This window comes from Musa acuminata, chromosome BXJ1-5, assembly GCF_036884655.1.
Source record: "Musa acuminata AAA Group cultivar baxijiao chromosome BXJ1-5, Cavendish_Baxijiao_AAA, whole genome shotgun sequence".
NCBI classification, from domain to species: Eukaryota; Viridiplantae; Streptophyta; class Magnoliopsida; order Zingiberales; family Musaceae; genus Musa; species Musa acuminata.
In genome coordinates, this window is record NC_088331.1 from 46588884 (window position 1) to 46615665 (window position 26782).

A 26782-nucleotide genomic window follows, 5' to 3' on the forward strand; every position below is an offset into this window, starting at 1 on the left:
AAGACATGGATAGTTGTTTGGGGATCTAGTACCCAATAGGGCAAGATCTATTATGGTTAAATTAATAAAGAGCCTCTATAAATATGAGGGAACCAAAGGGTCATAGGCTAGACCTTTTTTACTACCACATCTTATTCCCTCTCCCTTTCTCCTCCTCAACCAGTAAGGGCATGTGAAGATTTAGGCAGCGATTCAAGGAGCGTCTTCATAGCCACTACCGTGTGTATCACTACTAGAGAGGAGGACAATTGACCTCCTTCATCATATTCTACACATATATAGGATTTTAGTAATATGCAATCTCCTTAGATAACACAACTATCTCATACATGGTTTTCAGTTTCACGAGTTTTTGCATACCAATCTTCGCATGAAAATGAAATTTTTTTTGTGAAAATATAGGATTTTTTGTTTATGTTCTTCTGCTGCGCATGTGATGTCGCCCCTAGATTTCTCAACATTAGCATTGTCAGGAACACATGACACATCAGAGCATCCGAGATTCCATAGAGAGGCATCTTAGTGCAAAAAGCGATAGTGTGTTCAATTGAGTTAGTGTTATCGTCAAAAGCTTTGAGAGGTGAAAGTTAGTTGGGATTGGTTCCTCTTGGATGTTCTAGGTAAACGAGGACCAACCTAAGGTGGGATCAATGAGATTCTCCCCCTTGGACTATCAGAACTCCCACTACATCTAGTATAAGTGTTGGTTCATTTGCCATAGCTAGACCCTCATAGAATAATACATTGAATCCATCGTTTGGGTCTTAAATTCGGACAGAGTAGAGTGGCGGTGCAATGGTGCACGGAACTCCACGATTAGGGAGCGAGACACTCATTCAGTTGGCAGTTCCGAGGACCTTGGGTGATCTTGAGATGCTAGTATCATGTTGGTTGGAGGGATTCCGATAGATGTCAGTGCTAGTGGCAATTAAAGTGTCGACCATTACTGATATGGTAGTGTCGCTTATTAGGCTAGTTGAGATAGGAGTGGGGTGATAGCTTGCATCATGCCCGTGAGTGTCTGCGCATAATGGGTAAGGTTCAGAAACACCTTGATGAGGATGAGCAAGTGGCTCGAATTTGTCCCTACGGGTGAGAGGCCAAGGTCATTAGATAGATGCCAATACCTCATCGATGCTAATGCCAAAATGTACATATACATATGTGAGAAGGGGGGCAATTGCCCCTTGAGTAAAAGTGATATAGATTGGAGGCACGACCTCCTCGCTAGAGCACTCGTTGAGAGGATTGACGGATTGATGTTCCTACAACATCAAACCATTCTTCTAGTGCTAAAATGTTAGAGAAAATCATCGTCAATGTTCGAGTCAAGCCGACATTGTCCAAACACAAAAGTATAAGAGCATCCGAAGTAGATCCAAGATGGTTTTTGAGTGGCTCTAAGGTTGTGTTACTAGTCATAGGTACCTTGCAAGCCAATCACGTGAGTGATGACAAATGTGATGTTGACATGTAATCCTTTTACTTATTATTATTATTTGATATTTTATCACTTTATATTGCCTGTTGCTTGAATATATTGTGATGTTCATGGATCTGTGCAATGGGAATTGGATCATGATGAGATCACGATAATGAAGCATGGGCAAATATTATCATCATAGAATAAGGTTGATGAAGCATGGTACCTTTTGTTGGGTTCAGTCCATAGGTGGGCTTGGATGGTTGATTTGGGCATTCAGTCCAAATCTGATTTATTAAAAAAAATAAAGATATATAATTTTAAAATTTTTACTAGACAAAAATTGGTTAAATTTCATCGATTTTAGTCTGAATTTAATGTGAATAATTCATAATTTTAATGATGTCGATATACAATTTATCCTCTTTGAGATACTTTTCTGTTATACCCATTTTGTGAAACTTCAAATTTTTTCTTTTATGAAATCCATCTAATAATATGTTATTATTGAATTAAGATATATGTTTTTGATGTTATTATGATCCTCTAGTTATTCTGAAAAAATTTATTATAAACGTATTATCATTATTAGTGATAGTGAAAGTTTGAAGTACACTACGGTCTTGTGATTTTTTCTGGATTAAATTTTTCACGTAAAAAATTTAATGTCTTATTTTATGATTGATTCATTATTCTACTGTTTATGTTGCTCTGATTAATATTTGCTTTCGGTAATAAGTTAATATTTTAATAAAAAAAAATCTATTTTGCAAAAAAAAAATATTTCACTAAAAAAATATATGATATGAACATATCAGCAACGTAGAAGTCTCGAAGAGGACTAGGATCAGAAGCCAATGCATGAGTGGCAGCCAAGGCAAGGAAAGTAATGAGATGGATTTTGGCAGCCATCTGTAGGCTTTAGGGTGGATGAAGTTGCTTGGTGCTGTGGTACAAATGGTTGAAGGAGAAGGATACATATAGAGAAGCTGTAGGCTCTGAGACGTTCTTGATCATTAGGTGAAAGAGTTGAAATGTATAACGTGTTGGGTGCCATTTGCTTGCAGGGTGTGAAGCTTTTTGAGACAGTCGCAGTGATTGCTTGCCTTCCTTGCTTAACGAAAGATTACACAAAAGACTAAGTCAAGCTATCGACTCAGTACGTCCATCCTAATCCACCTCCAGTTCTCGAAAGATTGCATAGCGTCCACTTGATCTTTATATATATATATATATATTAGAATCCCCTTCTAGCATCAAAATATTATTGGAAATCATCATCAAAGTCCAATTCAACTGGGCATGGTCCAAACCCAAAAGTGTATGAGTATTCTTAGCTTAAAACTATCCTAACGTTCATATTTGATATTTATTAACATGGGACGAAAGAAGAGAGACAGGCTCAAATGATCTCCCTTAGATTGTTGTTCATGTGGACAAACCGATGGAGGGTGATTGAGACTCTTTCATTCTAGACTAACTAACCTTTACATGATGAAGAATGATGATTAGTCATTAACATGTTTTCTATCATAACATATACTAAAATTATTATAGATTCAATTGTTAAACAATATCTATGTGAATAATATAAATATTATCTTAGCCTATCTGTCTCATAACCTAAAAGACATCTCTTAGGAAAGAAATAAAATTTAGTTCTAATAACGTCTTGATTTCATTTTTCTTCTGGGATTTATATTAGTATCTTGTCATAAGATTCATATAGTTGATCATAAATTTATATTATTATTATTATTATTATTATTATCGTACATTATCATAAGATTAGAGTATGATACTTACGTTAAACTACCTAACACTAAATCATATGATTTTGTGCATTCAAAGTGGACCCAAAAGACATCTCAGCATAGAAATAACATCGGGACTCAATTGTTTGGTACGTAGTAAGACAGTTTCCATATAACAAAGAAGCCATATTCTATCACAAATACAAATGCAAATAGTTATCCACTGTTTCCTTATTTAAAGCACATAATTTTATGCATGTCATGTCATGTCAACTTGCAAGAAAGAAGCTTATCCACTGTTTGCTTATTTAAAGCACATAATTTTATGCATTTCATGTCATGTCAACTTGCAAGAACGAAGCTTTCTAGTTGTTGTTGTCCGTCCAGAACTGAGCCTGAAGCCAGTCGATGGTCTTCTTGTCCACCTGGAAAGCCTTGGCCAGAACATCGTCGGAGATGGGTGGCTTCGACCCGAACACAGCGTTGGCGATGGTGATCGTGCCGGGGTTTTGGCTACTGAGAGCACCGATGGCGACGGTGTTGGTGTACCCAGGGTTGAACTGGAAGTGGATGAGGCCCTCAGGGAACACAAACACATCGCCCTTCTTCAGCATCTTGGTGAAGAGACGGTTGCCGTCGTCGGTGTTGGATGTGACGAAGCCGACCAAGAGCTGTCCTTCTATGACGGTGAGGATCTCGGTGGCACGGGGGTGAGTGTGGGGAGGGTTGAGGCCTTTGGGCCCGTAGTCGATGCGAACCATGGAGATGCCGAGGGTGTTGAGTCCGACGAGCTTGTTAACGTTGACGGCAGTGACCATGGAGCCGAGCTTGTTTCCTGTGTTGCCGGCTTTGTCGAGTCCCATGAAGAAGAAGTCTTCGGCTGTCACTTGCTTGGGGTCTTTGCAGACGAATCCATTCACCAGCACTGTAGAAGCAACAAGAAAACTCGATCAGTAAACATGCATTAATCGAAAACGTGGACATGCAGATACGGTGTTCGATCCTTAAACTCGCCTTTGGAGTTCTTATCGGCGACGCAGAAGTCTTGAAGAGGGCTAGGATCAGAAGCCATTGCGAGAGAGGAAGCCATGGCAAGGAGAGCGATGAGAAGGATTTTGGCTGCCATCTTTAGGATGGATGAAGCTACAATTGGTGTTGTGATACAAATGCACGAAGGAGATGGATATATAGAGAGGGGGAGGGGGAGAGAGCCAGGGTTGAAACATTCTCGATCATTTGGTACGAGAGCTGAAAAGTATGCCTTTTGCTTATAATAATAATGTCTATAGACTGTGAGTGCTTCTTATCTTGTGCAGAGAAAGAGTCTACCAAGAGGAGCTTAATGTTTTGGTCAACGAAGATTTCTTGTATGCCATTCAATTGACAGGGTTTTGGTGATACGTTCACGTCGTCGAACCATTCAATTGGCAGTATAGCCAATTAAACATGTGGGAAACCAGTGGGCATCTCAGTCTGACTTCATCTAACATCAGATACTATAATGCAAGCCTTCTTTGTCACCTTCAAACATGACCAGGGCAACACGTTGCGTGCATGACCGACAACAAATACTATGGTGCAAGCGTTATATGTGAATGCAGTGACTATTCGCCACGAAATCGAGGAGAGCTGTAGCAATTGGGAGAGGTAGTGTTTCAGCTCTTAGATTGCCTGCTAGCACTTTTCGATCTATAAAAATCTTTTAAGATTTTTCAATACTCGAAAGAATAACAGACACTTATTGGGATAGGAATCATCTAAGTATTGCTATTTGCCCTGCTAACTGATGCACTTCTTGCTTGTTACTATAATTCAATCATGTGAGTAATTGCACGTGTGACACACTATGCAATCTTTTGTACTTATTATTATTGGTATTTTCTGACTTTATGATTATGTGTTGCGTATATTATAATATCCATGAATCTGTGCAATAAGAATCGGATTATAGTGAGATCACGATAATGAGACCGATTCGCCTTTAAGCATAAACCATAAATATTCTCAATCGTATATTATTCGAGAAGGATATCGATATAATCAAACAAACTAGTATATTGTATCCTCATCCAATTGATAGAGGCGGCTAGTCCCATAGCTACTCGTGTGGAGATACTAGGGATACAATACATATGCTAATTAGATAATTAGTTCATTAATTGATCCACTCACAGAATGTTGGATAGTTGATGATACCTCATTATTAAACAACGATTTTGTAATTCTAGTTGTGTATCTGGTCCTTAGACTTGAGATATCAAAGATATCATATATAAGTACTCTACTCTTTGATACCAAATTTATAGGTCTCGAAGTTTCAAATCTAGCATAACTAATAATCGAGAGTGGCAATCAATCTTATGAGGGTAATTGAGTAGTGATAGAAGATCATTCACTCTCGGTATCATGAGATGAAAGTCCTATATATTCTTGCTTAAGTAAATATCTAATCAGGGTCATTCAGATTGAGAGAGAAAGAGTTCTTCTAGAGATTCTAATTAGAGCAAGACTCAAGTAGATTTTGTATGAGCCTGACTGAATCATGCTTGGTATATAGTCTCTAGGATATTAAATGAATGAGTGATAAATACATGATAACTGAGGATAGATAGGTCTAATTGATTAAATTCCTCTGTATCGTATGGGGACTACGACATAGTGGCTTAGTACGTTTGTAGTCGATGAGTTAGTGAACTATTATGGAGATAATAATTCACCGAGTTAGAAGGAGTTCTCATGTGTACGACTCATGATCAACTTGATATTGGGCCTAGAGGGTCACACATATATGATAGGTATTGCGACGAGTATAGGTTCATATATAAAATATCCGCTGAAACCCTTGTCTTACGACTTTATCTTGGTAATCTTTTCAATCTTCACCTTACATATTAACATTCCATAATGTTTAAATATATTTTGAATAACTTTAATCAAGTTTATAATGATCTCAACAAAAACATAAATCCCAAGTATTTAGAGTCTGAATAATAAAATATGCTCCTAGCGATAAAATCAAAATAAAATGTATACTCCCAAAATAACTTAACTTGCAGCTAGACATCTTACAATTTGATTTGTAGATATCAGACTCACAAAGATGGATGTTCTTCTGAAATATTTTATAAAGTTTATAAATATTTTAAAAGGCTTAATTACAATAATTTGTTGTTCTTAATCTTTGCCTTGTGAAGATGCTATGTGTAGTTGAAGCATGCTTCCTATGAAAGGTCATACACTTCTTTTGAGACAAACACCCATCCTGTCGGAAGAGACGACAACGAACTATTTGTGATCAACCAATTGGCTATCTATAGGTTGTCATCGTTACTAAAAGATTCTTTTGCTTGGATGATGGTAGGTGATTGTATGCAGAAAGTTAACCAAAACCACAGGCGCAAGTGAGATGTTGACTATTAAAAATTCATCAATGGATATATATATATATATATATATATATATATATATATATATATATATATATCCTTGGCTAGGGTCATTCGGATTGAGTGAGAAAGAGTTCTCCAAGAGAATCCGATTAAAGTGAGACTCGAGTAGAAACCGTATGGGCCTGACAGCACAATGTCCGATATATAGTCTCCGAGATATTAGATAGATAATGTACTATAGGTACATGGTAACTGAGGATAGATAGGTCCAAAGGATTAGATTCCCCCGTATCGTTTGGGGATTACAGCGTAGTGGCCTAGTACATCCGCAGTCGATGAATCGAGTGAATTATTTTGAAGATAATAATTCATTTAACCAAAAGGAGTTCTAATATGTATGACTCACAGGTAGCTCAATATTGGCCTAGAGAGTCACACACATATGATAGGTGTTTTGATAAGTAAAAGTTTATGAGATATCCATTTGAGCTCCTATTTTATTGGATATCCAATAAGCCATTGAATTATTGGATCATATCCAATAAGAGATTATTGGATAGAGATTCACTAATATGAAAGACATGGATAGTTGTTTGGGGATCTAGTACCCAATAGGGCAAGATCTATTATGGTTAAATTAATAAAGAGCCTCTATAAATATGAGGGAACCAAAGGGTCATAGGCTAGACCTTTTTTACTACCACATCTTATTCCCTCTCCCTTTCTCCTCCTCAACCAGTAAGGGCATGTGAAGATTTAGGCAGCGATTCAAGGAGCGTCTTCATAGCCACTACCGTGTGTATCACTACTAGAGAGGAGGACAATTGACCTCCTTCATCATATTCTACACATATATAGGATTTTAGTAATATGCAATCTCCTTAGATAACACAACTATCTCATACATGGTTTTCAGTTTCACGAGTTTTTGCATACCAATCTTCGCATGAAAATGAAATTTTTTTTGTGAAAATATAGGATTTTTTGTTTATGTTCTTCTGCTGCGCATGTGATGTCGCCCCTAGATTTCTCAACATTAGCATTGTCAGGAACACATGACACATCAGAGCATCCGAGATTCCATAGAGAGGCATCTTAGTGCAAAAAGCGATAGTGTGTTCAATTGAGTTAGTGTTATCGTCAAAAGCTTTGAGAGGTGAAAGTTAGTTGGGATTGGTTCCTCTTGGATGTTCTAGGTAAACGAGGACCAACCTAAGGTGGGATCAATGAGATTCTCCCCCTTGGACTATCAGAACTCCCACTACATCTAGTATAAGTGTTGGTTCATTTGCCATAGCTAGACCCTCATAGAATAATACATTGAATCCATCGTTTGGGTCTTAAATTCGGACAGAGTAGAGTGGCGGTGCAATGGTGCACGGAACTCCACGATTAGGGAGCGAGACACTCATTCAGTTGGCAGTTCCGAGGACCTTGGGTGATCTTGAGATGCTAGTATCATGTTGGTTGGAGGGATTCCGATAGATGTCAGTGCTAGTGGCAATTAAAGTGTCGACCATTACTGATATGGTAGTGTCGCTTATTAGGCTAGTTGAGATAGGAGTGGGGTGATAGCTTGCATCATGCCCGTGAGTGTCTGCGCATAATGGGTAAGGTTCAGAAACACCTTGATGAGGATGAGCAAGTGGCTCGAATTTGTCCCTACGGGTGAGAGGCCAAGGTCATTAGATAGATGCCAATACCTCATCGATGCTAATGCCAAAATGTACATATACATATGTGAGAAGGGGGGCAATTGCCCCTTGAGTAAAAGTGATATAGATTGGAGGCACGACCTCCTCGCTAGAGCACTCGTTGAGAGGATTGACGGATTGATGTTCCTACAACATCAAACCATTCTTCTAGTGCTAAAATGTTAGAGAAAATCATCGTCAATGTTCGAGTCAAGCCGACATTGTCCAAACACAAAAGTATAAGAGCATCCGAAGTAGATCCAAGATGGTTTTTGAGTGGCTCTAAGGTTGTGTTACTAGTCATAGGTACCTTGCAAGCCAATCACGTGAGTGATGACAAATGTGATGTTGACATGTAATCCTTTTACTTATTATTATTATTTGATATTTTATCACTTTATATTGCCTGTTGCTTGAATATATTGTGATGTTCATGGATCTGTGCAATGGGAATTGGATCATGATGAGATCACGATAATGAAGCATGGGCAAATATTATCATCATAGAATAAGGTTGATGAAGCATGGTACCTTTTGTTGGGTTCAGTCCATAGGTGGGCTTGGATGGTTGATTTGGGCATTCAGTCCAAATCTGATTTATTAAAAAAAATAAAGATATATAATTTTAAAATTTTTACTAGACAAAAATTGGTTAAATTTCATCGATTTTAGTCTGAATTTAATGTGAATAATTCATAATTTTAATGATGTCGATATACAATTTATCCTCTTTGAGATACTTTTCTGTTATACCCATTTTGTGAAACTTCAAATTTTTTCTTTTATGAAATCCATCTAATAATATGTTATTATTGAATTAAGATATATGTTTTTGATGTTATTATGATCCTCTAGTTATTCTGAAAAAATTTATTATAAACGTATTATCATTATTAGTGATAGTGAAAGTTTGAAGTACACTACGGTCTTGTGATTTTTTCTGGATTAAATTTTTCACGTAAAAAATTTAATGTCTTATTTTATGATTGATTCATTATTCTACTGTTTATGTTGCTCTGATTAATATTTGCTTTCGGTAATAAGTTAATATTTTAATAAAAAAAAATCTATTTTGCAAAAAAAAAATATTTCACTAAAAAAATATATGATATGAACATATCAGCAACGTAGAAGTCTCGAAGAGGACTAGGATCAGAAGCCAATGCATGAGTGGCAGCCAAGGCAAGGAAAGTAATGAGATGGATTTTGGCAGCCATCTGTAGGCTTTAGGGTGGATGAAGTTGCTTGGTGCTGTGGTACAAATGGTTGAAGGAGAAGGATACATATAGAGAAGCTGTAGGCTCTGAGACGTTCTTGATCATTAGGTGAAAGAGTTGAAATGTATAACGTGTTGGGTGCCATTTGCTTGCAGGGTGTGAAGCTTTTTGAGACAGTCGCAGTGATTGCTTGCCTTCCTTGCTTAACGAAAGATTACACAAAAGACTAAGTCAAGCTATCGACTCAGTACGTCCATCCTAATCCACCTCCAGTTCTCGAAAGATTGCATAGCGTCCACTTGATCTTTATATATATATATATATATTAGAATCCCCTTCTAGCATCAAAATATTATTGGAAATCATCATCAAAGTCCAATTCAACTGGGCATGGTCCAAACCCAAAAGTGTATGAGTATTCTTAGCTTAAAACTATCCTAACGTTCATATTTGATATTTATTAACATGGGACGAAAGAAGAGAGACAGGCTCAAATGATCTCCCTTAGATTGTTGTTCATGTGGACAAACCGATGGAGGGTGATTGAGACTCTTTCATTCTAGACTAACTAACCTTTACATGATGAAGAATGATGATTAGTCATTAACATGTTTTCTATCATAACATATACTAAAATTATTATAGATTCAATTGTTAAACAATATCTATGTGAATAATATAAATATTATCTTAGCCTATCTGTCTCATAACCTAAAAGACATCTCTTAGGAAAGAAATAAAATTTAGTTCTAATAACGTCTTGATTTCATTTTTCTTCTGGGATTTATATTAGTATCTTGTCATAAGATTCATATAGTTGATCATAAATTTATATTATTATTATTATTATTATTATTATCGTACATTATCATAAGATTAGAGTATGATACTTACGTTAAACTACCTAACACTAAATCATATGATTTTGTGCATTCAAAGTGGACCCAAAAGACATCTCAGCATAGAAATAACATCGGGACTCAATTGTTTGGTACGTAGTAAGACAGTTTCCATATAACAAAGAAGCCATATTCTATCACAAATACAAATGCAAATAGTTATCCACTGTTTCCTTATTTAAAGCACATAATTTTATGCATGTCATGTCATGTCAACTTGCAAGAAAGAAGCTTATCCACTGTTTGCTTATTTAAAGCACATAATTTTATGCATTTCATGTCATGTCAACTTGCAAGAACGAAGCTTTCTAGTTGTTGTTGTCCGTCCAGAACTGAGCCTGAAGCCAGTCGATGGTCTTCTTGTCCACCTGGAAAGCCTTGGCCAGAACATCGTCGGAGATGGGTGGCTTCGACCCGAACACAGCGTTGGCGATGGTGATCGTGCCGGGGTTTTGGCTACTGAGAGCACCGATGGCGACGGTGTTGGTGTACCCAGGGTTGAACTGGAAGTGGATGAGGCCCTCAGGGAACACAAACACATCGCCCTTCTTCAGCATCTTGGTGAAGAGACGGTTGCCGTCGTCGGTGTTGGATGTGACGAAGCCGACCAAGAGCTGTCCTTCTATGACGGTGAGGATCTCGGTGGCACGGGGGTGAGTGTGGGGAGGGTTGAGGCCTTTGGGCCCGTAGTCGATGCGAACCATGGAGATGCCGAGGGTGTTGAGTCCGACGAGCTTGTTAACGTTGACGGCAGTGACCATGGAGCCGAGCTTGTTTCCTGTGTTGCCGGCTTTGTCGAGTCCCATGAAGAAGAAGTCTTCGGCTGTCACTTGCTTGGGGTCTTTGCAGACGAATCCATTCACCAGCACTGTAGAAGCAACAAGAAAACTCGATCAGTAAACATGCATTAATCGAAAACGTGGACATGCAGATACGGTGTTCGATCCTTAAACTCGCCTTTGGAGTTCTTATCGGCGACGCAGAAGTCTTGAAGAGGGCTAGGATCAGAAGCCATTGCGAGAGAGGAAGCCATGGCAAGGAGAGCGATGAGAAGGATTTTGGCTGCCATCTTTAGGATGGATGAAGCTACAATTGGTGTTGTGATACAAATGCACGAAGGAGATGGATATATAGAGAGGGGGAGGGGGAGAGAGCCAGGGTTGAAACATTCTTGATCATTTGGTAAGAGAGCTGAATAGTATGCCTTTTGCTTATAATAATAATGTCCATGGACTGTGCGTGCTTCTTATCTTGTGCAGAGAAAGAGTCTACCAAGAGGAGCTTAATGTTTTGGTCAACGACGATTTCTTGTATGCCATTCAATTGACAGGGTTTTGATGATGCGTTCACGTTGTCGAACCATTCAATTGGCAGTATAGCCAATTAAACATGTGGGAAACCACTGGATCGTCTCAATCTGACTTCATCAAACATCAGATAGTATAATGCAAGCCTTCTTTGTCACCTTCAAACATGACCACGGCAACACGTTGCGTGCATGACCGACATCAAATACTATGGTGCAAGCGTTATATGTGAATGCAGTGACTATTCGCCAAGAAATCGAGGAGAGCTGTAGCAATTGGGAGAGGTAATGTTTCAGCTCTTCGATTGCCTGCTAGCACTTTTCGATCTATAAAAATCTTTTAAGATTTTTCAATACTCAAAAGAATGACAGACACTTATTGTTGAACTAGGATAGGAATCAACTAAGTATTGCTATTTGCCCTGCTAACTAATGCACTTCTTGCCAGTCACAAGTGCTCTGTAACTCAATCATGTGAGTAATGACATATGTGACATGCTATGTAGTCTTTTGTACTTATTATTATTGCTATTTTCTGACTTTATGATTATGTGTTGTATATGTTATGATATCCATGGATCTATGCAATAGGAATCGGATTATAGTGAGATCGCGATAATGAGACTGATTCGTCTTTAAGCATAAACCATAAATATTCTCAATCGTATGTTATTCGAGAAGGATATCGACATAACCGAACAAATTAGTATATTGTATACTCATCCAATTGATGGAGGCGACTAGTCTCATAGCTACTCGTGTGGAGATAATAGGGATACAGTACAAATGTTCATTGGATAATTAGTTCATTTATTGATCAACTCACAGAATGTTGGATAGTTGATGATACCTCATTATTAAACAACGATTTTGTAATTCTAGTTGTGTATCTGGTCTTTAGACTTGAGACATCAAAGATATCATATATAAGTACTCTACTCATTGATACTAAATTTATAGGTTTCGAAGTTCCAAATCTAGCATAACCAATCATCGAGAGTGGCAATCAATCTTATGAGGGTAATTGAGTATTGATAGAAGATCATTCACTCTCGGTATCATGAGATGAAAGTCCTATGTATTTTTGCTCAAGTAAATATCTAATCAGGGTTAGAGAAAGAGTTCTTCTAGATATTCTAATTAGAGCAAGACTCGAGTAGATTTCGTATGAGCCTGACTGAATCATGCTTGGTATATGGTCTCTAGGATATTAAATGAATGAGTGATAAATGCATGATAACTGAGGATAGACAAGTCTAATTGATTAAATTCCTCTGTATCGTATGGGGACTACGACATAGTGGCTTAGTACGTTTGTAGTCGATGAGTTAGTGAACTATTATGGAGATAATAATTCACTGAGTTAGAAGGAGTTCTCACATGTACGACTCACGATCAACTTGATATTGAGCCTAGAGGGTCACACACATATGATAGGTATTGCGACGAGTATAGGTTCATATATAAAATATCCGCTGAAACTCCTATCTTACAACTTCATCTTGATAATCTTTTCAATCTTCACCTTACATATTAACATTCCATAATGTTTAAATATATTTTGAATAACTTTAATCAAGTTTATAATGAGCTCAATAAAAACATAAATCCCAAGTATTTAGAGTCTGAATAATAAAATATGCTCCTAGCGATAAAATCAAAATAAAATGTATACTCCCAAAATAACTTAACTTGCGGCTAGACATCTTACAATTTGATTTGTAGATATCAGACTCACAAAGATGGCTATTCTTCTGAAATATTTTACAAAGTTTGTAAATATTTTAAAAGGCTTAATTACAGTAATTTGTTGTTCTTCATCTTTGCCTTGTGAAGATGCTATGTGTAGTTGAAGCATGCTTCCTATGAAAGGTCATACACTTCTTTTGAGACAAACACCCATCCTGCCGGAAGAGACTACGCTGCCGGAAGAGATTTTTTTTTTCATGAACATTGGCTTTGATAAACGATGAGTGTGAAGTAGACTCGTTAAAGTTAACATATATAGAGTCAAATATCAATTTAATAAAACTCAAACTTTTAGATTATAAGTCAAACTCAATATATGTCACTTTTCAATTTTACTAAATGTATGGTTTTTCTTTTTATCATATTTTCAATCTTTTCTCATACATGAATATTTTTTAACACTAACAAATGCAAAGAAAAGTTCGATAATGCAAACCAGAGATTTGCTGCAATGTGGCTTCGCAATTAATAATGATCTCATCAGTGATCTCGCTCTCAATTGTTGACTCTTAACATCATATTTATTTCGGGTTGGAAAACATGAGGATTATTTCGATCACTACAGAGAAAACGAACAGTAATAACATGCAAACGCCTGACTTCGATCGATCGCCAAGTGTTTGCTTATTGGAATGTTAACATGGATGTGAAGAAGCTGCAGTGGTGGTGTTTCTTCAGTTGTTGTTGTCCATCTAGAACTGAGCCTGAAGCCAGTCGATGGTCTTCTTGTCCACCTGGAAAGCCTTGGCCAGAACATCATCGGAGATGGGCGGCTTCGACCCGAACACAGCGTTGGCGATTGTGATGGTGCCGGGGTTTTGGCTACTGAGAGCACCGATGGCGATAGTTTTGGTGTGCCCAGGGTTGAACTGGAAGTGGATGAGGCCTCGTGGGAACACAAACACATCACCCTTCTTCAGCATCTTGGTGAAGAGACGGTTGCCGTCGTCGCTGTTGGATGTGACGAAGCCGACCAAGAGCTGTCCTTCTATGACGGTGAGGATCTCGGTGGCACGAGGGTGAGTGTGGGGAGCGTTGAGGCCTCTGGGTGCGTAGTCGATGCGAACCATGGAGATGCCGAGGGTGTTGAGTCCGACGAGCTGGTTCACGTTGACGGCGGTGACATTGGAGCCGACCTTGTTTACTGTGTCGCCAGCTTTGTCGAGTCCCCTGAAGAAGAAGTCTTCGGCTTTCACCACCTTGGGGTCCTTGCAGACGAACCCATTCACCAGCACTGCAACAGGAGGAAGCAAAATCGATCAGTAAATATGCATCGGGAGAGCAAACGCACCGAAGGAGATTAATCTGGATACTATGAATACCTTTAGAACCCTTATCTGCGACACAGAAGTCTTGAAGAGGACTAGGATCAGAAGCCATTGCAAGAGAGGAAGCCATGGCAAGGAGAGCAAGGAGAAGCAATTTGGCTGCCATCTGTGTAATCTTTAGGATGGACGAAGCTGCAATTGGTGTTGTGATACCAATGGCTTGGAGGAGATGGGTATATATAGAGAAGCATGCATTGACATATTCCTCATAAGTTGGTGAGAGAGTTGAAAAGTATGACATGTTAGGTTGCCTTCTGCTTACAATAATGTTTGTAGACTTCCCCTTTTACGTAGTTGTTATCAAGATATTGACGCGGTTGAGAGAAAAGGTCTAAGAGAAGCTTATTCTTCACCGTCGGTTTCTTATACGTAGTAAATGCATACACGTTGTCGAACCATTCAATTGGCAGTATAGCCAATTGAACATGTGGGAAACCAGTGGATCGTCTCAATCTGACTTCATCAAACATCAGATGCTATAATGCAAGCCTTCTTTGTCACCTTCAAACATGACCAGGGCAATATGTTGCATGTTGTGACCAACATCAAATACTATGGTGCAAGCGTTATATACGGTGCATGCTTGCACTAGTAGTGACAACTTCCCTCGTTATTGCAACGTCCTATATGACTTCATGCATATGAATTTGGAACCAACATTAAGAAAATTAAGAGAAGAGAATGGTGTTAACAGTGATGTGATACGCGATACATGTCAAGAGCATATTAGATGAGAAAGAAAAAACAAAAAGGAAAATAATCCTCTTCGTTAAGGATTCAAATAGTTGAACTATATATACTGGATTTGACCCACAATTTGATCATATTACTTTTAGGTTAAATTAGTATTATAATCTCATTTGACTTAAACTCATCATAAGCGAAAATAATAGTTCAAACCAAAGTCATGTAGGTTAACTCTGATTTCAACCCTTTTTATGAATATAAGTGTTTAATTTTGAATCATTTGGTTAAATAATCTAAACCAAACCCCAGCTTACAAAAATAATATATAATAAATCGAATTTTAACAATAATTGAAACTCGAGCTAAGTCTCAAACCGAGTTTGAAGTCCCCATGAGATAAGTGAAGTCGAGTTGACTCGACCATAACCCTAGCAGGTAAAAAATTACTGTTAGAATAATAAAAAATTACAATTCTGAAACAAACAATAAATACAAATTATGGCATTATCTCAAAATAATTTAACCCATACTGATCGAGAAAGAAAAATAAGTACAAAGAAATAGAGATACAAGCACAGATAAGAGGAGGACAGAAACAGAAGTTACTAACCTGACATGAATGTCTAGTAGTCGACTTGGTATCAGAACAACAGCAGTTCCTATCCACCCCTTCAATTAATAGACTGCGGTTCAATCTTTTCTCAGGTGTAAAAGATGAAGCAACTAGTCTATCAACCATCTTAATATCGCTTGCCGAGAATGACACCAACGATCAAAGACATGATAGCTACTCCCATGATGATCTTGAAGGACATGGCTCTTGAAGGCCCTGTAGCGACGTGTGACGTTTGAGTCAGTGAAGCTGTTCCTGGTGCTTGATGCAAGAAGTCTCTCCTTTTCGTGTTCTTTCTCCTTGACAGGGTTGAGGTGTCCAGTTCAGAATCCCTTGATTTCACCCCCATTTCATCCTTTGTTTCAGATTCTATGGCTTCATCCGTAGCCTGAAGAAAAGAATCAGAATTGCCAACAATCAATAGAATTATTCGCCTTGAGATCCCATCATTGATTTTCATTGAACTTTGAGATTTTCATTAAACTTGCCTCTTCTCCACTTGTTGTATGTGCCAACTTTAACTTGTTTTCAAGCTCTGAAATCTTCTTTTCCATTTCATCAGTTTGACTTAGTTTATGCCTCAATATGCTGATTTCTCCATTGAGTTCTACAATTTTTTTTTTTTCTTCTGTCGCCTGCAAGATCCAAACAATTCTGAATTTGACATGTTAAGAAAAAACGAATCATGAATAAAAAAGCACGAAATGGAAGACAACCGAAAAAAGGCTGATAAAAGCTTACTATTGTGATTGTTGGTCTCATTAATTATACTTCAATAACATATCATAGAAGTTCAGAGACAAACAACAAATAACAAAAACAGAATTCAACTTGTGGAATATGATCATTTAATGACCTAATCTTTAACCAAAGGATACAGTACCATACGCCTTTTGGCTTTATTCTTAGCAAATATTTTGAAGGTGTCCATGCTACTACAGACAAAAATTGCTGCATCATATATTGTTGTCAGAGCATTGACAGGGAGGTGAAGTGGCATTCATTAAATAAGCTCTGCATCTCTAACAAAATCATGTTTAAGATGTAATATGAAGACTGTATCGGCACATAAGCTGACAGTCATCACATCCAGAAGGTTAAGAAACGTGGTCTTTATACATGGATAAAAAGCAATTACATAAGCTGTTCAATATTGTCAATAGGCAATTCGATTCCCCAATAAATAATAGTAGTCAAAGCACGAGATTAATATGAGGGCAACTTGGTAGGAGGTAGAAATATTTATAACTCGGTGACATTTATGAAACAAAAAGAACAAGGAATTATGGTTTAGCATGGCAAATTTCTTATTTCATGTGATGAAGGTAGGGATGCTAACTTCTTATATAAGGCCAATCTTTTTGGGCCACAAAAAATGACCAAGAAAAATAATTATGTTGGGTTTCAAATGGAGTCATTTTCATTTCTACACTGGGCATTCAAATTTTTTAATTATATTCCCTAGGAATTACAAAGACATGATAAAGGACCTATTTCTCATGAGACTCAGAATAATGATGAGCACATCAGATTTCCTGTCTCGAGCAACCTCGACCAGACGTTCTGGAAGAGGTTCCAGATAGAGCCACTCCTACACTTCACAATACAGTATGCACGAAAAGAAGGCCACGATATAATTGTAGGGGACATAAAGAAAAACATGTATAAATATAAATATAACTAACTTCATGAATCTATCTAAACTGTATTTTTCATGGATTAGATGGCAATTCAACGTCATTGAAAGGTATAAGACTAACCTTATTATGTTGGGTTTCAGCGTCTTCCAATTTCCTTTCAAGGTCTTCAATATGTTTTTCTAGAAGTGTAACATAGTGATGCTTATCCTCCAACTCAGTGAATGATTGCTTCATTGAAGCTTCCCTTTCCAGCTCTCTTCTGTGGTCCAATTCTCTCTGTTAAATTAACAGTCTAATTAATTGAAATGCTCGCTGACAACTATATGGAAATAAAGAAGATGATAGACTCAGAAAGAAGACATTAATATCAAAACACAAACGGAAACGTGATGCGTAATGAAGTCGAAACTAATGTTTTTGTCTTAGCATTAAATATTTGAAACCAGAAATTTTCATTTCCACCTCATGTCTTTACTATAGAAGTTCCTTCCCTATGCCCCTTCTTTAGAGATTTGCACAAATGATGTTGAAAGAAAACTATTTCCATCTAATCTCTAAAACTTTTGCCTTTTCAGAAAAAAATCAATCCACTTAAAGATAATGCTAGGGTCCCACCTCTACAGTTGGTTTCAAATATCACTGTAGGTTATTTAGGTCCGAGATGAAGGTTGACTTTTTATGTACAAACAATAATAATACCATAAGCTTAGTGTTTGTGTGATTCAATTGAAATACGGATGATAAATTATCTAACATGCAACTTCACTAATACTGGCAAAGACTCATGACCTAAAATTGGGAAGTAACAAAGAGAGAGCGTACAATCTAAGCAGCAGTTACAAAAAGAAAAAGGCTTGTCCCTGACCTTGTAAAGGTTTGCAGATAGAGATCCATTTAAATTCTTAAAAATGTTTGTATAGGTACATCAACACTTGAACCATGAATATTGATAACCATATGTAATTGCTCATTTCTAAGGTTGTAGTGAGAGAATGAGAACGGTAAGAAAACTAGAAGAATTTGAAGAAAGGTCAAAAAACTAAGAGTACTGGTGTGAAAATTTTCATAATTTTAAAAGAACATGATATTGATTTGCTCTAGCTATCTTCTATCATCCATTCTCCTAGTCTTCTTCCTCCTCTGTTTTCTTTTTATTAATTCTATCCCCTATTAAATGTTATTGTAAATATGATGATTGTTTTTATCAAGGTTCGCAATACCATACCGTACTAGTATTTCGACCTGGGCTCGGTATCGGTACGGTATGGTATACCGAGCGGTACACCCAGATGTACCGAGCGATACACTCAAGTGTGCCGAGTACAGTGCACTACTACAGTGCTACAGTGCACTCGGACCGGTAACAGGCGGTCCGCGTACCGGCAACCGGTCGGACCGGTACGTACCGCCCGTACCAGGCGGTACAGTTCGGTACTGCAGACCCTGATTTTTACAATTATTTGATGCCGTCCTCCTGCTTGCAAGCTGAGACATGAAATTATAGTTTATAATTTCTTTCCACCAACTATGTGACCCTAATCAGCATCATTTAAAAATGCCTTCATACTTCAAGTTAAATACTTGTCAGATACAAATGCATAATTAGGATTTTCTTCCAAATAAGTTCCAACAAACAATGCACTTATCAACATCATCTAGTTTACATATTTAAGTACATAATATTGCAAAGCGTTAATAACTCACAAAGATGGCTTCTTATCTAATATGCATTGTAATGATAGTAGAGTAACAGATTTTACCTGCTCTATTATGGCTTCATGTGCTAGAACAAGTTCACTTTGAATTTGCTTCAGTTGTCCATCCAAGTCTTCCCTTTCTTCGAGTATATTTAAGTGCTCCTTCAATTTAGCAGTTATGGCTGCTTCCCTCAATGCACATGCTGATCTCATGTTTCTAATCTGTAAAAAGGCAATTCCAATCACTGTAACATGTAAACCTTTCACAACTAGTGATATATGGTTATTTAAATCAGCATCACTTTTGGAAAGAAATTACATACTTAATCAGTATAGGTTTCCTCAGCTAATTACTGCTATTATTCGAGTTCCAAATCCGTGATTGCATCAGAGGCTTATCAGCTAACTTTGCTTTAAGACTTTTCACATCAAAATTTAAAGACACTTCCTCTGCTTTTTGTTCACTCCATTGTTCTTTCCGTTGGACTATTATCGATTCAAGTTCTTTTTTTATCTTTTGATACACTTCCTTCAGCATAGTCTTTTCCTTCCTCAAAAAGGTTATCTAAGATAGAAACTTATCTTTTAGATAACAACTAAAATTATTTTATTTTATATCTAATTATAAAAAATATAAATATAGAATATATTTTTTTTTAGGATATATCCAAGGCTCCCGCTAATACAGGATATGGGGAAGGTCAATGTGTGTGGCCTTACTTTTAAATATTAAAAAAATATATTTTTTTGATTCAAATCCTGATCTCTTTCGTCGCAAAGGAAAACGAGACTCCTTTTATCTTTTAATATATTTAAATCACAGTGCTTGGTCTATCAATTGAAGAAATGCATAAATTTTGCACACTAACCTGAGATTGGAGACTTTCTCTGTCAGAGTTAACTTGTCGCATAAGATTTTCCATTTCTTCCCTAGAGGAATGAAGCTGCATGAATGTGTCATCTCTCTCTGCAGTTGCTGCATTCAATGCTATTTGCATCTCGCTAATTTTTGTCACATGGGTTGACAAATCACTAGCCAAACTCAAGTTTCTTCTGTCTAAATCTTCGTTCTCTGTCTTTAACTGCTCAGATTCGCCTCGCAATTGCTCAACAAGCCTTCCCAAATTCTGTAATTTGAGGAGAGCTTCTTCAAGCTTACCCTTCTGACTTGCTGCAACTACAGCCGATTCACTAGCCTGTTCTTCATAAGCTCTTAGTTGAGATTCAACTGCAAGCAGTTTCTTTTTCAAGTCTGTAGTCTCAGAGTCTCTTTTTTTGAGTTTCTCAATCACTACAAGTAATTGGAGTTCAGTTTCTTTAAGATGGGATTCAGTGGTCGAGTGGAGTTCCAACATTCTGGAATGTTCACCAGTTAATTTTTTGATCGTTTCTACAAGAGAAGCCAGCTGCTCAGAAGTTCCTGCCTTCTCTGCTTGGATAGAACTCAAAAGTGCATTAAGCTCATTTACTTTGAGCCGGGGAGTTTCCAAATCCTCCCTAAGCTTTGAGTTCGTCTCGGGCAACATGTCTTTCTCCAAAAATGTCTGTTCAGACTTCAGATATGCATCTGGGGCCTTCTGCTCAGGTTCCTCAACATTGTTTTCAAGAGTGACCAACTTCACGGCATTTCTTTCCATTTCTGCCTTCAGCGAGGCGAGTTTTTCAGTAGCTTCAACAGCTAGAGCTTTAAAACGTGCTGAATGCTCTTCGACAGACTTCGATTTTCCTTGCAGTTCCTTAGCTTCATATAGCTTCTGCTTAAAGTTCTCTTCTGTTTCTTGGAGTTCCAGCTCCGAGTCCTTGACTGAAGACTCGTGTAACACTTTTAAATCCGGAATTCTTGCGTCGACTTCCTCAACTCCCTTCACGTGTTGCTTCCACTGCTCTCCAGCATTTTGAAGCTTCTCATGTAGCTGTTTCTCTTGAACACTTAAAGTCTCCAGGTTATCCTCAACATGTTCCACTCTGACCTTCAATGATTTAACCTCAATTTGCAAAGACTGAACCATATTTTTGGATTCTAAAAGATCCTTTTCCTGAATAACAGATAAGTCTTCAAGTTTTCCTTTTTCTTTATCATCTACATTTATAACTTCCGTCAACTCCTCCTCTTTTGAAGCCTGCAGCAAAACATCATGGCTTGCAACTTTTGTCTGACATGCTTCAAGTTCCACTGTAAGTTCAGAGATCTTGCCGTTTCTTTGCGTCGATTCAGCTTCAGCATCTCTATGTTTTACCTCTGCATAACTCAGTAATTGTTCCAAGTGCTCCGTTTGCACATTCGAAGCTTCCAACAACTGCTCCAATTCACCCACTCTTTTTACAGCACGCGCCTCAGCTTCGGAATGTGATGCATGAATCAGGTCTTCCAGCTCAAGACTCCGTTGATGTGTTGCATTAGCCCGTTCCTCATGTTCGGCACACTTTGAAACAAGGTCGTTTAACTGTTTTTCAAGCTCTGAGTTCCTTGAGAAGGATTTGCTCAAAGAAGATTCCAGTTGACCAACCCTATTTTCATAACCTTGAAACCGGCATTTCAGTAGTGAACTTTCATTGTCCACATCTCTTAATGAATCACTAATCTCCGCAACTTTATCTTTCAATTCTTTTTTTTCCCTTTCTGCATCAAGGCGTTCTACATTTGCAAGCTTTAGTTCTTCTTCTAGCTCCATGTTCCTCGTCCCTGTTGACGCCAGTCTCATCTCACTCTCCTTGAGCTGTGCTCTTATGCTCTCTTCGCCTAGATTTAGTGCCTCAACTGAACTTTCAAGCTCAAGGTTTCTATTGGTAGCGGATTCCAAGGCTATTCTTGATTCATGATGGAGCTGTTCAATTGATTTCAACTTTTGTTCAAGCTCCTCTTTATATGATAATGCTTCTGAGAGAAGTGACTCTGTCTTGCTGAAGTTCTGGTCAGCCAACTGTAACTTTGCCTCCAATTGAATGCATGATTTCTCATTCATCGACAATTTTGTGTTAAGGTCTGATACAGTACTTCGAAGAGTTTCCTTCTCTTTGATCGAATTAGACAAGTTATTTTCCAGATCTGTAGTCTGGATTGCTTGGTTTCTTAAACTAGCTTCAATTATATCCCTTTCGTTGATCTGCTCTTGAAGCTTCCGTTGAACTTCCTCCAAGCATAGAAGCTTTGCTTTGAGATCTTCTTTAGAGGCAGAAAGCAGATTTTCCAATGCATAAACCTCGGTTTTGATCTTTTCTTCAGAGGCCTTATGGTGGTTTAATTCTTTAGTCAGTTCAATGATGACAGAATCCATGGAGACAACCGTATGCTCCAATTCTGCCACCTGTGATTTTGAAATCTTTAGCTTTTCTTGGGACCCTGAAAGCTCCAATGATGCAGTCTCTAGTGCTGCTTCAATTTTTGTGTTGTCTGCAATCTTAATATAGACTCCATTTAGCTCATTTTGTAACTTACGCAACTGATCTTCCATCTCATTTGCTTTCATTTGTGCTAGTTCCAACATGTTCTCAAACTGTAAAGCTCTTTTTGTCTGCAACTCAGCCTGCGAACTACTACTTTTATTGAGATCTTCAAGTGAATGCACTTTGCCAGCTGATGACACCAACTCTGCTTCAAGCTCTTTTATCTTTTCCTTTGACATCTTCAACTCGGCAGACAAGCTAGTGAATGCTTCCTTCATATCAAGAAGCCCCTTATGTTTCATGTCCTTATCTGTCGATGCTTCTTGGAGTGTCTCAAGATGCAAACTATGCTTTTGTAGAATTTCTAAAATATGATCTTTCACTATTTTCTGTTCAAGTTTGAGTTCTTCACAATGTCTGCTCATTTTCTCTAACTCTTCATTTGCTCTATCGACCTCAAACTTCATCGATGCCTTTTCAGATTCTGAAAGTTTCAGCTTCCCATTGACAGCTTCAAATTGGAGCTCAAGTTCTTTGATCTTCGCTTCCATTAGCAAATTGATATTTGGCACTGAATTTGCTGTTCCAAGATAACTAGAACCTGAGTTTTCTGTCAATTCAACTACTGGTTTGAGCATGCGTGAGCTTTCTTTAACATCTATCAATTCCTTCTCTGTAATGAATTCCTCATCAAATGCAGCTTCGTCATCTTCATTGCTTCCTTCTTTTTTGACCAGCTCTAGATAAGCATCAATCAGATATTCTTTTTCACCACCATATACCTGTGAATTAAACATTTTTGGAAGTAATAAACAAAGGTAATATGATTAATTGAGCAATGGTCAAGTTCAGGTTTGCTGTCTATGGCAACATGTGTTTATGCTGCTTAACAAGAATATAAATTGCTAAATTGAAACATTAAGATTTTGGACACTGAATAGTTAGACTGACCATGTCTTAAAAAGCATAAAATCAACTACAACAAAATGGACTTCAAAATTATATTTAAAATGATTTCTCAAACTCTTGGAATCAGTGCCTTTTAGATTCAAAGAATTTTTTTATAAAATAGCTGTTAGGCGAGTGATGGTTTATGGAGAAAAAGAAATCATATACTCAAATGAGAATATTGAGGTTCAAAAATATTTTCATTCATAAGTAATTAGATGTAGTCTCAACAAAAGATAAAATGATGAGGAAAGGTGTGTTGATATTGTAGTGATAAGAGGTGAGACAGCTAGTACTAATGATATGAGTAGAATTAGAGAGAGATTTAATGAAATCTTGTCAGATATTATAGATAAAAAATTAAATATTCTTAATTTAACTAAGGCTCAATGACAGTAAAAGATATATGCAGCTAGTGCCAAATAATTGAGACATTATAACTTGTTTATGCTAAATCAAATCCTTGGAACCAGAAATCATCCATATAACATGCAAATGTTATGTTTCGTTCAATAAAATTCATGATTTTTCTCATAGTTTTCAGAGTTCGGAGTCATACATTATAAAAACTTGGTCGATTCTTAAAGTATCATATTTGATTGGTGAATCGCCTTTTAAATTACTTCAAACATGTTCCAAAGGCTTAGGAGAACCTTAATTAAAACTTGAATTTGATTAAAATCAAGCGAGCTAAATTATTACAATTTGAGGTGCTATTATTTAATAAAGCAAGCTAAACGATGAAAATTTCTATCGATCATCACACATGATCATCTAATAACATATATAGCTCATCTATAATGGTTATTGAAATAGTTAATGCCAATTGAATACGTATTGTTGTAGACACATAAAAACTTTTGCGTTTCCCTATAATGACTATCAAAGAAAAATAAAGCAAGGAAATGATTAGGATGAACCTTTTCAGACTGGTCCACTTTAACATCAGTGGAACTTGCTTCTGAGCCTTCTGCCATTATGATTCCAGACGCTGGACTCTCCCTGCACCTGCTATTGCACAAAAGAATTACTCATTAATTCTCTTTGGCTACACAATATCATATGCAAAAGCTGTAAGCGCATTGAAAATTTTTGGCTACACTATATTACGTTTGCAATTGAACTCATCCTAAAAGAGAAAAAGCTGTAACACTGAACATGAGAAAACGTTCTGTCATGCCTTTCCTGGTTTTCTCCATTGCCATCTTTTTTTTGTGTGTAAACACCCTATCTATTGGATGTGATTAAATTGTAACATCTAATGGTGTCCGTGTATATTGAGAAACGCGCACCATTTAGAATAATTAGGACCAACGGATTGCAGACATCACCACAGCTTCCTGCACAGCAAAATTAAAGACTAACGAGCGACAAGGCGACGAAGCAAGTACTTCCTATCAAACAGATAATTGAACATTTCGAAAAAAACAAGATTACAAAAGCGGCAAAGAAATCACAAAGGAATTACACGATCGATCAAGGAATCTTCACATCAACTTACTTCGTTTCGTTCTCCTCAAACTGTACCGATTTGATACTTTTGATAACTGAACTCCTCAAATCACTCCAAATATCGAGCTTATTAAAGGTATCTGAAGAACATTTCCGTCAAAGATAGCTTTGAGAGACGAAGAACCAAACAGACCCGACATTCAATCCACGATGGAACGAAATACGAGGTGCAAATGCAAACGAGAAAAAACCCCGATCAATCGAAAGATTAATACACGAATTGTGAAACATATATCCGACTTAAATGGGCATCAAAAGCAACAGAAAGAAGAACCGAAGAAACGGATCAAAGTATATAGAGAAGTTTATTATTGCTTGCCTTGAGATCGAATGATCGAAATCCGATCGCCCTTCGCAACGATCTATCGGTAACTTCGATCGGCTCGTCTCTCCTTAATTCGCCGTTTAGGCTGAAAAGTAGAGACGGGAAGGAGAAAGGGAGGCAAAGCGAGGGAATCGTTTTACGTACGAAAATAGAAGCTGCGAGATGGACCCAACGGGCCCCGCGCTCGTTAGTTTCGACACCCTCGTCCCACCACCGGTATGGTTATCTCCACCAAGTGTAATTAATTACTAACATGCCATCGCGAGAGGGTGGGTGATTTGGGAGGGGTCGATCGAGAGGTTGGGATCCTCTGCGGCCATCATGTCTCCGATCTGAACCGTCCAATTCGCAACGTATTCGGATTCTTTCGTTCTTATTCTGTTTTATTCCTTTTAAGAGAAAATATTTATATTGCTTAAATAAAAAATATTCGAATATATTGTTTATCGTTTTTAATTGAATCTCTCTCTCTTGCATCAATAATCACATCGTCTAATTATTGTTTATGTTCATTTTCTGCTTACTCTATCCTCTGTGGAGGTCATATACAACATGTCTCAGTCACGTTGCCGAGGAGTGGCGCACTTGACGATATACTGACGGTGTTCGACGAAATGCCCCTGAAACCAAGGCATCGTGACGTGCATACACCGAGATCAATGTCTCATACACGTCGCCCAGGAGGGGTGCGCTTGACGATGAACTGACATGACCCGAAGGGCACCTGCACTGCACTGACGGTGTTCGACGAAATGCCCCTGAAACCAAGGCGTCGTTACGTGCATAAACTGAGATCAACATATAGGTTAGTCAAGCTCACTTCTGATGTTTTGTATACAGGTGGCAGTAGCACAAAGATTTTTCTCGGGTTATATGTTCTTCCGCCCTAATCACTCTCGGTATATTGTTGCTGTGAATTATTTTCCAACACCACTATGAAAAAGATGGTCGACATGATGGCCCGGTCCAATCTCGATCTCTTAATTGACAAAATGAATCAGTGTTTCATGAGCCGGACCGGTCGAACGCGTCAAAATCGACCAAGACACCAGAGAGGGTCTCAATCAACGGATGAACTCACATCGGACAACGACTCGTCACCTTGTGCAGTTCAGGTGCGGGCACCACCACACACCCACCCGGGAGTTGGTGAGATTGCTGGACCAAGCAAAACCCCGTCACCATGGCCAAATCACCTGTTTCCGAAGCATGAGCGG

The 26782-nt window shown here is 37.8% G+C and overlaps 4 protein-coding genes across 8 annotated transcripts; all 4 read right to left on the reverse strand.

The window, feature by feature from the left end:
• Positions 1 to 3297: 3297 nt before the first annotated feature.
• LOC135586123 (putative germin-like protein 2-1) lies at positions 3298 to 4350 on the reverse strand. The gene is made up of 2 exons (XM_065184768.1): positions 4192 to 4350; positions 3298 to 4102 (listed from the first exon to the last, which is right to left on the reverse strand). Exons 1-2 carry the CDS (start codon positions 4301 to 4303, stop codon positions 3543 to 3545), a joined length of 672 nt encoding a protein of 223 aa, XP_065040840.1. The 5' UTR covers positions 4304 to 4350; the 3' UTR covers positions 3298 to 3542.
• Positions 4351 to 10439: 6089 nt separating this feature from the next.
• Positions 10440 to 11492, reverse strand: LOC135674685 (putative germin-like protein 2-1). The gene is made up of 2 exons (XM_065184769.1): positions 11334 to 11492; positions 10440 to 11244 (listed from the first exon to the last, which is right to left on the reverse strand). The coding sequence occupies exons 1-2, from the start codon at positions 11443 to 11445 to the stop codon at positions 10685 to 10687; spliced, it is 672 nt and encodes a 223-aa protein (XP_065040841.1). The 5' UTR covers positions 11446 to 11492; the 3' UTR covers positions 10440 to 10684.
• A 2434-nt stretch (positions 11493 to 13926) lies between these two features.
• LOC135674686 (putative germin-like protein 2-1) lies at positions 13927 to 14904 on the reverse strand. The gene is made up of 2 exons (XM_065184770.1): positions 14754 to 14904; positions 13927 to 14665 (listed from the first exon to the last, which is right to left on the reverse strand). The coding sequence occupies exons 1-2, from the start codon at positions 14863 to 14865 to the stop codon at positions 14124 to 14126; spliced, it is 654 nt and encodes a 217-aa protein (XP_065040842.1). The 5' UTR covers positions 14866 to 14904; the 3' UTR covers positions 13927 to 14123.
• Positions 14905 to 15756: 852 nt separating this feature from the next.
• Positions 15757 to 25684, reverse strand: LOC135674687 (uncharacterized). 5 transcript variants are annotated; one of them, XR_010513672.1, is made up of 9 exons: positions 25230 to 25312; positions 25021 to 25068; positions 24649 to 24736; positions 20266 to 23562; positions 19460 to 19618; positions 17820 to 17975; positions 16548 to 16694; positions 16057 to 16447; positions 15757 to 15874 (listed from the first exon to the last, which is right to left on the reverse strand). XR_010513672.1 is itself a non-coding variant. In XM_065184771.1 (7 exons), the coding sequence occupies exons 2-7, from the start codon at positions 24703 to 24705 to the stop codon at positions 16187 to 16189; spliced, it is 4077 nt and encodes a 1358-aa protein (XP_065040843.1). In that variant the 5' UTR covers positions 24706 to 24736; positions 25560 to 25684; the 3' UTR covers positions 15933 to 16186. The 5 variants fall into 5 exon arrangements, 2 of the variants coding, with proteins under 2 accessions (XP_065040843.1, XP_065040844.1); XR_010513671.1 differs by lacking the exons at positions 25021 to 25068; positions 25230 to 25312 and adding an exon at positions 25560 to 25684; XR_010513673.1 differs by lacking the exon at positions 25230 to 25312 and having other exon boundaries at positions 24649 to 24739; positions 25021 to 25191.
• Positions 25685 to 26782: the final 1098 nt, after the last annotated feature.